General features: G+C 39.0%; 2 protein-coding genes across 2 annotated transcripts; both read right to left on the bottom strand.

Annotated features, from left to right (window-relative positions):
* Positions 1-7,598: 7,598 nt before the first annotated feature.
* On the bottom strand, positions 7,599-8,327 carry LOC110909255. The gene has a single exon (XM_035983064.1). It carries the CDS (start codon positions 8,325-8,327, stop codon positions 7,599-7,601), a length of 729 nt encoding a protein of 242 aa, XP_035838957.1.
* A 596-nt stretch (positions 8,328-8,923) lies between these two features.
* On the bottom strand, positions 8,924-12,037 carry LOC118486547 (PKS-NRPS hybrid synthetase CHGG_01239-like). Its single transcript, XM_035983065.1, has 5 exons — positions 11,882-12,037; positions 11,439-11,750; positions 9,370-10,426; positions 9,017-9,287; positions 8,924-8,960 (listed from the first exon to the last, which is right to left on the bottom strand). Exons 1-5 carry the CDS (start codon positions 12,035-12,037, stop codon positions 8,924-8,926), a joined length of 1,833 nt encoding a protein of 610 aa, XP_035838958.1.
* Positions 12,038-12,665: the final 628 nt, after the last annotated feature.

A 12,665-nucleotide genomic window follows, 5' to 3' on the forward strand; every position in this document is an offset into this window, starting at 1 on the left:
AAAATAAGTTAGCTAATTATTTATTAAGGGGGTCTTAAATAAAGTTTTTTCTTGTTTTAGAAAAACACTTTTTAGAAGAACAAAAGGGTGTTTCAGTTTTTCTAGAAGGTGTTTTTTTAATAATATTTAAAGAGTTTTAGCACATTTTTAAAACATTTTCCATATCTTTTGTTATGTAACAAAAATGGTTAACTAACGTATTCATTATCGTTCGTTTGGAAAATGAATACTTTCATGTTCGTTCGTTATCATTCTAAACGATCTACTCAATTACATAAAACGAACAAATACAAATGAATATCAACGAACATAAATGGACATTAACGAATGTTCATGAACGTAATCGGACGAACAAAATATGTGTTCAAGTTTGTTCATTTAACTAAACTAACGAAATATGTGTTCATGCTAGTTTGTTTATTAAATAAACGGTTCGGTTTGAAACTATCAAACCACCCAAACTCATTATCAGTTTGGTTTCGCATTCGTTTTTTTCTTTTAATCTTCTGATCCGTTGGCTTCAAAAATTTTAAACCATAACAAACTAACAATTTGGTTTACGATTTATACTAAAAGCTGATCGGATAACCCGGAACCAGATAGTAAGATTGAGGCAGACTTTAAATTTTTTTTATATATATAGGGTTAATGACGATTTCAATTTATTTGATTGCGTTCAAATTATGCCACTTATTTTCTTTTTATATAGAGTGGACAAGCCATATGTATTAACAGTGTGTTGACAACTTTTTTTAGATAACTAGAGGTATTCGACGCCGCGCAACGCGACGTGTTAGGTTAGCTTTATTTAGGTATGGTTGCAAGCATTCATCATGTCCTTTGTTGTGATACAACCTGTGCAAGTACAGTTGACATAATAAATTATCAACAGTTCAAACATGGTTCTTTGCAACTACAATCTGAGCAACTGTTAGTTGGAGCAATATTAGCAGACCAATAACGTCCGGTGCTTTGACCATTGACCCACGTTTCGCCTTTCCCCATTCCCGTGAAGTCTATTGCAATTGGACCATCAGCAGCAAAAGCATCAAAGTTGGTCAGTTACAACATACTTGTTTATGATGTAAAACTCTTGTCAAAGTTTGCTTTTTTAGATAACTGACTTTGATATTACCTTGTACCAAGTCTGAGGTTGACTTTTAGGGGACCCTGAGATCCAAAGTAATGAACCACCAGTGTCCTGCCCTAGTGCTTCTCCTTTGAATCCAACTCAATATGGCCGTTGCTGAGATGAAAGGTCAACAACCGACCCATTTGTTAAGCCCTGGAGCTTCACTTGGCCTATAATACCAGTACCCGTTTTATCAAAAACCGCATCATAGTTCTGTACTCATATTAAAATCTTTTACATATACGAAAGTCAAACTTCATGTCCAACAGTTGAACTTAAGAGATTGAGTTTGTTCTTTAAAAACGATAAATATGGGTTAAAAACAATTTTGGTTAATTCTATTGATATAAAAAATGGTTTGGTTAACCGATACAAAAGTAAATGTAGGTATGTAAACACAACAAATTTTGGGGAACCTAATAACATGTATTAGTGATAATAAAAGTTGACTAATAGCAATATACGAATATGGCTAAGCAATAAATACACACTACTGGAAATGTATTTACCTGCAAGCGCTAAGGCATCGATGACGATCACAACAAACAGATGAAAAGCTGTCCAAAAACAAAGAAAACAGTAGCATCAGATTACGATAAGTTGCTTTCTTTTACCTTCAGGTTGACCATTAATGTGTTGGTTCAGGCCCCTTTGCAAACACACAATGCATACACTTAATTGATCAAGTTCTATATGTGAATGTGAAAAGTTGATTTGCAGAAAGAAAGGATAAAAGCTTGGTATATTATTATCAAATAAGGGGTACAATATTCATTAAACAAAAGGGCTTTATATAGCCTACATGTATAGCCTACAAGCATATCAACTTGAAAATGAAAACACAATACAATAATACTAAGTCAACTAAAGAATCGAACATAATTGACTTCTTCGTGTACCCCAACCAATGTACACTTTCCATGAGATATGGTCAAACCCCAACCAATCCATTCTAAATAAATTGTGTAGAAACTAATTAATTAAACCCATTGATTTTACTTGACCCGTTTACTTACTACTGAACCATTTGCACTTTTGACCCGCAACCAGCTGACCCGAATTAAACCTGTGACTTGTAAATGAACCCGTTTAACCCAACATAATGAACAAATAAAGAACATGACCAAGTGATTTCACATTAAGAGTCATTTGAGATTCATCGTGAAGCAAAGGCTCGTCACCTTTAATGTCAATGCTGCAACATAGACTAGACATAGGAAAAGCTTTAGAAACGAATAACAGAGTAAACCGGGTTCGGAGTTAAATACACCAACTTTGGTACAGTCAAAACAGACAAGGGTTGTTTGGGTGGAGAGGACACTTTTATCGTTCCTTTTTTTAGATTAAACACAACCCAATGGGCCGAAACTTCCAACTCTAGTCACCATGATAACAATTTTCAAACACTTTTTTTCAAATAAACTCATGAATCAGCCAAGGTCACATGCTTCCAACAAATTTTTACAGTTACATATAATCGACAAAGTTACATATAATCGAAAATCAATGAAAACAATATACCAGATCATGGTTCAACACAATTATCAAACACTCTGTTTCAAATAAACTCATCAATCATCCAACCTATGTTGTCAAAAGTGCAAAAAGCGTGTGCCTAGGCACCCGGGCGCAGCGAGGGGCACCTATAGCGTCTGGTGGTAGCCTAGGCGCAAAAATGAGATTTTTTGAAAAAAAGGTGCTGAGGCGCAAAAAGCGCGCGCCTAGGCGCAAAAAACCTTGTTGAGGCGCAGGAAAAAAGGTAAAACAGCACAAATGGCCATTAAAAACGAAACCGAGTGCGTGCAAAAAACTGCCCCATGCGGGCCCGGGTTTTTGGAGCTGCATTCGTGTCCGCAGGACGTGCGGGCACGCACGAGTTCAACCAAATTCCAGCTCAGAAACTCATTTTGGCATATATAATAGTTTTTTTAATTTTATATGTGGAATCTTTTTTTATTTTCAAAACATAACATATTTTTTATATTTTTTTTCTCTATGTGCACTTTTCTTAAAAAAGCCCACGCTTTTTTTGCGCCTAGGCTCCGGGCGAGGCCGATGCGCCTCGCCTACGCCTTGGGTCTTTGACAACATAGCATCCAACCACACATACTTCAAAAAAAAAAAAAAAAAAAACAAATGAAAAGCAATAAACATTACACAATTAGGCCATCCGTAGTCATAAAGCCCCTGTGTGGGCGTTATGCAACACGTGTCGTGCCACGTGTGCGGGTGCGCGTTATGGGGCGTTATGCATTTAAGCCCGTAGTCATAAAGCCCCTAACCATCATTACCTAATTATTAATTTTCAATTTTATTATTAATTATAAAAACTCTATTCTATTTTTTGATTGGCCAAATGAAGTAACCAAACAAAAATAACGCCACGATATGTATCACGCCGCCCACCAAAAAAAACCCCATAACGCCGCCCGTCGCGGTGTTCAGGGCGTTATGGGGCGTTATGAGAGAAAAAGGGCGCCACATGGAGCCCCACTACACATTACCTTAAACAAACTCAACACGCCTTTTTTTCAAGATACTAAGAAATCTCCAGATTCACAAAGTTCGAAACATAGACCGAATGTTCACAAAATAAATCTTGACATGCAATAAAAAGCTATCAATTCAAAGCACTTTAAATTAAAAGTAAACCAGCAATTAGCAAACTCCAGGTTAGGTAAACAAATATAAATAACACAACAACAAATCAACAATAATCCCGACTACCTCTATTCGGGTATCTCTGATGGACTGTGGTAATCATCGGCGTCGTCATTACTGATAATCGTCGGTGGAAAACCCCATCGCCATTTAAGGTTTCTGGACGCATGAAGTGAGAAGGGAGAGAAGACATGCGTACCCTTCATCTCGTCTCTGGCATCTCCTTTTAGGTGGTGGAGGGACACACGAAGGAACACTTGTTAACAGCCAAATCAATTTACAAAGAGTGTGCCTATTGGCACACCAAACCCTAGCAAAAGTTAGGGTTTATCTACGCTGCGTATTGGTCAATACGCAGCCTATAAGGTTAACCCTAGACGCTGCGTATTGACCAATACGCAGCGTAGATAAACCATAGATCTCAGTGCCTGATTACCAATCATTGCACAGAAAACAAGGTCCCTATACGTTGCGTATTGGTCAATACGCAGCGTATATAAAACTGAGGCACATTTGGGGTCATTTTGGTAGGTTTGAAGTGTCAAATTTTTGCCAGGTTTCTATACGCTGCGTATTGACCAATACGCAGCGTATATAAACTTGGTAAAATTTGACACTTCATACCTGGAAACATTTTGTGTCAATTCCTGAAACATAAGGGACCATTATTGTAAATCCTGGAAACATCAGGGACCATTTATCTAAATTATCAAACATCAGGGACCATTTTTGTAATTTCATGAAACTTCAGGGACCATTTTTATAAAAAAATGAAACACCAGGGACCAAAGTGTAAATATATATAAAATCAGTATAAAAAGGGGTCTTCTTTAAAGAACCGGCCCTTAGCATGATTCGAACTCGTGACCTATCGTTTAGAACCGTAACGCCTTAACCAGTTTATCCTCCGTTCCGGAGCTGTTAGAACATGGAACTTAATTCTTATATGAAGTAACTGCTAATACGCTGCGTATTGCCCTATACGCAGCGTATACTGACACTTCGTATACGCTGCGTATTGATCAATACGCAGCGTATAAAGCCTTCTGAACTTTAAATTCACACAGAACCTGTTATATTCCAGAGACACTCGTTAGGCCTGTACGCAGTTACTACATATAAGACGGACTTAGTTTCGACGCTCGTTAGGCCCGTACGCGCCTTACGGACGACGTCGACTAAATAATAAAAAAAATATTAATTAGTCGACGCTCGTTAGGCCCGTACGCGCCTTACGGACGACGTCGACTAAATAATATTTTTTTTATTATTTAGTCGACGTCATCCGTAAGGCGCGTACGGGCCTAACGGGCAACGACGGACTTAGTTTCGACGCTCGTTAGGCCCGTACGCGCCTTACGGACGACGTCGACTAAATAATATTTTTTTATTATTTAGTCGACGTCGTCCGTAAGGCGCGTACGGGCCTAACGAGCGTCGAAACTAAGCCCGTCGTTAAACGGACTTAGTTTCGACGCTCGTTAGGCCCGTACGCGCCTTACGGATGACGTCGACTAAATAATAAAAAAAATATTATTTAGTCGACGTCGTCCGTAAGGCGCGTACGGGCCTAACGAGCGCCGAAACTAAGTCCGTCGTTAGGCGCGTACGGACTTAGTTTCGGCGCTCGTTAGGCCCGTACGCGCCTTACGGACGACGTCGACTAAATAATAAAAAAAATATTATTTAGTCGACGTCGTCCGTAAGGCGCGTACGGGCCTAACGGGCAACGACGGACTTAGTTTCGACGCTCGTTAGGCCCGTACGCGCCTTACGGGCGACGTCGACTAAATAATATTTTTTTTATTATTTAGTCGACGTCATCCGTAAGGCGCGTACGGGCCTAACGAGCGTCGAAACTAAGTCCGTCGTTGCCCGTTAGGCCCGTACGCGCCTTACGGATGACGTCGACTAAATAATAAAAAAAATATTTGACACTTCAAACCTGGAAACATTTGTGTCAATTTCTGAAACACAAGGGACCATTTTATTAAATCCTGGAAACACCAGGGACCATTTTTGTAAATTTATCAAACCTCAGGGACCAATTTTGTAAACACATCAAACCTCAGGGACCATTTTTGTAAATTTATCATCCGTAAGGCGCGTACGGGCCTAACGGGCAACGACGGACTTAGTTTCGACGCTCGTTAGGCCCGTACGCGCCTTACGGACGACGTCGACTAAATAATAAAAAAAATATTATTTAGTCGACGTCGTCCGTAAGGCGCGTACGGGCCTAACGAGCGTCGAAACTAAGTCCGTCGTTGCCCGTTAGGCCCGTACGCGCCTTACGGAAATATTATTTAGTCGACGTCATCCGTAAGGCGCGTACGGGCCTAACGGGCAACGACGGACTTAGTTTCGACGCTCGTTAGGCCCGTACGCGCCTTACGGACGACGTCGACTAAATAATATTTTTTTATTATTTAGTCGACGTCGTCCGTAAGGCGCGTACGGGCCTAAGGAGCGTCGAAACTAAGTCCCTCGTTGCCCGTTAGGCCCGTACGCGCCTTACGGATGATAAATTTACAAAAATGGTCCCTGAGGTTTGATGTGTTTACAAAATTGGTCCCTGAGGTTTGATAAATTTAAAAAAAATGGTCCCTGAGGTTTGATAAATTTACAAAAAGAACAACTGTAAACCCTAATCAAACAAATACCCCTAATTCACTGTAAACCCTTATCAAACAAATCAAACAAACACCCCTAATTCACTGTAAACCCTAATCAAACAAATCAAACAAACACCCCTAATTCACTGTAAACCCTAATTTACCTATGATACAGCCCTAATTTACGGATAAAATACTAAAAAAATCAAAATTACTTAAATAGGTTGAGTATATACCTCGTTTATACTTCGAATTCGCGTGTATACGGTCGGAAATACGTAGTCGCCTTCGTAGGGGTTCGTAGAGGTTTTGTGTGTAATTTGGGGAAGAACATACGCTGCGTAGGGGTTTTCCTGATTTATATCAGAACCTATACGCATCGTAGAGATCAATACGAAGCGTATGCAAAAGTCTGAAATTACCATTTCGCCCTTCTATCAGTGCTATACGGGGCTTAATATAAGGGCAAAAAGGTCATTGTCCACTTCTATATACGCTTCGTATTGAGCTCTACGATACGTATATAAGAGGTCATCACAATGACCTTTATACCCTTCTGTTTAGCCTATACGAAGCATGTGTAGAAGGGTATAAAGGTCATTATAATGACAATTATATACGCATCGTAGAGATCCATACGAAGCGTATATAAAGGTCCGAAAATGACCTTTTTGTCCTTATATTTAGCCCCGTATAGCCCTACAGAAGGGCAAAATCGTAATTTAACATATTTATATTTTCAAACTTCAATTTGGGGGGAAAATTGTCCGCCTTTGACATACGATGCGTATTGATCAATACGCTGCCTTGTTTTGTCTCATTTTACCTTTTTACCCTTGTTCTGAGGCTAAAGGAAGCTAAAAGAGGGACTTTATTGTCATTTGGTTAACATACGATGCGTAGGGATCCCTACGCACCTTATAAGACCTTTTTTTTTTTTCTTGGTTTGTATTTAGAGAAACTAAAAATAATCCAAAAATTATGTTTATAAAAATTTGAATTATAAATTATAAATTATAAATTATAAATTATAAATTATAAATTATAAATTATAAATTATAAATTATAAATTATAAATTATAAATTATAAATGAATTAAAAATGATATTATTTGAATTATAAAAATTAAAAATGATAAAAACTTTATAAATTAAAAAATTTCTACAATTTACAAAAATACAAGTTTCCGCTTAATCTTCGATAACATTTAAACTCGGTTCTCTGTCTTTGTCTCGGTCTGATTTAGGATGCATTAACTCGTAGTAGTGCTCTAACCGCGGTGTATACATTTCTTCCCACCGTTTCGCAGCTATTGATCGATGTGCCGACCACAGCGGGTTCACTAAAGGCATGGGGTAGTCTCCTTCCAACTTAGCATGTATGAAGTGTCCCCCGTGAACATGTATAAGCGTTATCGCTTGAGGTCGTGGATCTAGTGGGGCATCCGTTAATGGGAAGATGGTAGAGCTCCATTCAATGCTTAGCACGTGGAGGACAATATTATACCTTTGCGCTATGAGAAGCCCTACCTGGGGCATTTCCATCCAGTGACTTTCATCGCACCCTTTCACTGAATGCCATTCGATGCTCTTACGTATTCGTTTAAAGTCTCCTTCGTTATATGTTTCGAATACATGCTTCCAACGCGGTTTGTTATGGTCAATCTCCAGTAGTAAATCTCTTCGAATATTGGGCCATGCGTGTTCCGTAAAACCTAACCCGACAGCCACAGACCTGTACCCACAATGACCGTCTGGGGTCACATCTTGTATACGCGATATGTAAGAGCGAAACTCTGATGGAATTTGATTCTTAAACCTCTTAATGCATAACAAGTGCTCGTCCCCCTTTATTAATGGAAAAACCTTATCATCCCTCGTCTCCTTCTTTTTAGAACTTGTTGAACTGTTTGGTTGCATTTTAGGTTTTTCAGACTTCACAAACGAACCAGTTCCACGAGAGCCCTCTGACGGTACGTATGAGCTGTGTCGGGGTAAATCGTACCTATGCTTGGGGGAAGCGGTAATTACGTTGCTGTCCTCGCCATAGGAGTTGTATCTCGCAGCTTGGTCTAACCTCGCAGCTTCATCTAGCCTTTCTTGTACTTTCTTTGATGTAGGCCGACCGCGAGTGTTTTGCTGGACGATCGGTGGTTTCTTGGTTGACGATTTCGGGGTGAAAACCGCTTTTATCTTTGAAAGCATACTCTTTTGCTGAACGGGGGACTGCGCCTCTAAATGTTGCCGCACATTATTGAGCTCTGCTACAATATCGACCTCCTCGTCTACCAGTTTACAAGGGAGCAAGTCAAGCTTACGCCAGAATACATCTATCTCGTCGAGTTGTATTATACGCCCTGCACAGTTAAGTTAATACGGTGTGAGAAACAGCTAAATCGTACAAAATAACAAAAGGTTTGTGGTTTTAATATTTTTTACCTGTACGTGTGTAGTTTTCCAGCCTACAAGCACACGACAATCCTTTGCTAAGCCACATATGGCAACCACATGATGCGTTAAGTTTCCGCAACACATCCATCTTCCTCAATAGCTCTTTTTCCAGCAAATCAAGTGCTTCATGGGAAACCTTTCCACGTAGGTTGTCCAACATTCGGTGTCTGTGGTGGTTCATCGTTTTTTCGATGCTCTCAATGAAACTTTTTTGTATTTCATCGTACTGAGTTTCAACTATATCAATGATGCATCTTGCTATTCGCTCCAATGAACTCCCGCGCGTAATGTATCTTTTTAAATTTGCGTGCTGGCTCTCAACTCTGTTGGTGGTGCGCTGACCAAAGTTGCGACACTTATCGGTCCACGCATAAACGAACATTTCTTTATAGTCTTTGAGCCAGTTTTCGTAGACGTAATCATAGACACCTGTAAAAATAAAATAATGAAATGTAAAAGCGTGTGTGAAATATAATAGATTGGGTGAGTCGTTTGTTGAAGGAACACTTACTTTCTCGGTTGGCAACCACGAGTCGGTTATACATTTTCTCCAAGTTGTACTTGTACATGGGCTCTGATGAAGATTCGCACAATGTCCGCCAGTACGACATAAATTTCCCCCAATCTTCTTTATCGAACCCTGACTTGCACTTTCTAGCTATATTTTGTTGGATGTGAAAGTGGCATAGAAGCCTTTTTGCGTTCGGGAATACTTTAGAACACGCGTTTATTAGGGCAAGCTCCCTATCCGTGACTATCACACGCGGCATCATACATTCATGCAATATTGACTGGATCCGCTCAAGCACCCACACGTAGTTACCCCTTCGTTCTTTACAAATAACGGCATGTGCGATACAAAAAGACTTCCCAGTCGACGTCATACCCACAACCTGGACAAATGGCATGTTGTAGAGGTTTGTTTTGTAGGTCGCGTCGATCAACATCACGTGCGGGAATGCACGCCACATAGTGATTGAATAAGGATGAACAAAGAAAATCTCTGTTACGACATCTGTTTTGGGATCTTGTCGGGTGTCGTAAATGAATCGGCGGTCATGCAGCAGGCTTTCCAGTGCCTGAATAGGATTCTTTCCGTCCATTATTGTCGCTCTAATTTTTTGTACCGCATTTTGCACGTCTTTCTGAACGTGCAGGCTGTCGGGGAACTGCTTTCTTAGGGTTTGAAATATGATACGTGGCTCCATGTTTTGAGCAGTTAGCTGCTCCACTAGCTTGTATTCGGCTTTAGTAAATCTTCGCACAAAAGCGTGGCCCAACAGACTCGTCGTAGGTTCGTGGTTATGGTTCGCACAGTCCACTTTTAACTCCCACGTGTCGTTCGTCACGTCCCGGATGGCGAGTAATGAAAATGGGCAGCCGATTTTTTTGCTACCAGCTTTCCTAACTGTTGCTTTACTACGGTGTTCACCACTACGGTCGCACACAAGCCATACCATCCCAGTAGTACCGCCAATATTTTTTGATCGGCGGGTAACAATTACGTAACCATTATCCTTTCCCGTTTCTTGTACCCAATTCTTCAAATCAGTTAGAGACATGAAACGCTAAAAAAAGTTACGTTAATAATAATATAATCGAAACTTCAGGGACCATTTGTGTCAAAAAGACATTAATAATAATAATAACAATAATAATAATAATAATAATAATAATAATAATAATAATAATAATAATAATATAATCGAAACTCATACTTCAGGTACTAATATGGTTATTATTGAAACTATTTTAACAGAATGATTTAACAAGGTTAACTTTCATATAAAGATTTCATCTTTAAACACTAACTCAGTTAGCATACTTAACTGAACAGTATAGGGACCATTTTGTGTCAATTTTTGAAACTTCAGGGACTATTTTTGTCAATTTTCGAAACTTCAGGGACCATTTTTGTCAATTTTCGAAAGTTCAGGGACCATTTTTGTCAATTTTCAAAAGTTCAGGGACCATTTTTGCAATTTTCGAAAGTTCAGGGACCATTTTTGTCAATTTTCGAAAGTTCAGGGACCATTTTTGTCAATTTTCGAAACTTCAGGGACCATTTTTGTCAATTTTCAAAACTTTAGGGACTGTTTTGTCAATTTTTTGAAACTTCAGGGACTATTTTCGTAAAATTTGAAACTTCAGGGACTTTTTATTGTTTTTGGCACTTAACTGGACTAACTGAGTTCTCTAACTCAGTTAGTGGTCCCTTGTATTAAATGCTAACCTAGTTAGGATATAACTATGATTTAACTAACTAAGTTAGGTTTAAACTAACCATTTTGTTAATTAGACTAACTAGATTATTATTATAAAAAGAATACAATTTTTAATAATAATAATAATAATTATAATTATAATATTTTTAACAACAACAATAATAATAATAATAATAATAATAATAATAATAATAATAATTACAATTATAATTATAATTAAAGTATTTTAACAATAATAACAATAACAATAATTATTATAATTATATTATTTTTATTTTTAACAATAATAATAATAATAATAATAATAACAATTATAATTATAATAATAATAACAATAATTATTTTAATGTGATACCTCATTTACTTGAAATGGATTGCCCGGGGTAGATGGTTCATAAAGTGATGTGTTACGGGACTCATAACCATATCCACCATGTTCTTCGTATCCACCGTATCCAACTTCATCCCTAGATCTATCGTATACACTGTAACCACCTTCACCCCCGTATCCACTGTAACCACCGTCACCCCCATATCTATCGTATCCACCGTAGCCCCCATATCCACTGTAACCACCTTCACCCCCGTATCCACCATCACCACCGTATCCACTGTAACTTCCGTATCCACCTTCATCCCCGTATACCCCATAACCCAGATACGATTGCTGCGACGGGTAATATGGTTCATCAACAGGTGCATTCTCAACACCGTATCCACTTTGTTGCACGTACGGAGATTCATACCGTATCCGTAATCTGGACACACTTGATGCGCCGGGTAATTTGGTTCATCAACAGGTGGAGTGGGAGTCTTGTTCAAGTCTGGCAACTGTGTTTCTTGATTAACAGGGACTCCAGACACAACCTCCTCCTCCTCATTGGCAGCATTTGATCCCCATGTGTCGTTAGAATAACGAATACCGAAATAATTATCCTTCCAAAATGATGACATTTTAACAAGGTTGAACCAAAAACTAACAATTTACTGAAGAAGAAGATGAAAAGGAAAGCAAAGTATATGTCGGGTGATGGGTAACAGATATGAATGGAGGGATAAATAGACTTTCATCTGGCATGTCAATACGCAGCGTATTGATCCCTACTCACCGTATTACTTTATTCACGTGCCCTGGACAACATCGTATCAGGTCAAATCAGTCTATCAATACGGTGCGTATTGATCAATACGCACCCTATGTAAGACTGATTTGACATGGTACTAGGTTTGACTGTCTGGTCGTGCACCTACCACTTATATACGCTGCGTATTGACCAATACGCAGCGTATTCAGGTAACCCTATATGCTGCGTATTGACCAATACGCAGCGTATGCAAACCCTAATTGTGCAGATAGCCTGACTTGGTGTGCAGATAGTGAGAGCCTTTACAAACCTAAAAACTAAAAGTACTAACAGGAGCCCACTCAAATTGAAAACATTAACTTCAAGCTAACTGAAAATAGAAACCCGGTTTGTTAAAGCATACCTATTGGAGCCCTAATCTCAGATGGAAACCATCGCTTGGGTTGTGGTTGACGAAGTAGATAACGCTGCGAGCTTTCTATTTGGAAGTGCTTGTG

Source organism: Helianthus annuus, chromosome 14 (genome assembly GCF_002127325.2).
Source record: "Helianthus annuus cultivar XRQ/B chromosome 14, HanXRQr2.0-SUNRISE, whole genome shotgun sequence".
Lineage (NCBI taxonomy): Eukaryota > Viridiplantae > Streptophyta > Magnoliopsida > Asterales > Asteraceae > Helianthus > Helianthus annuus.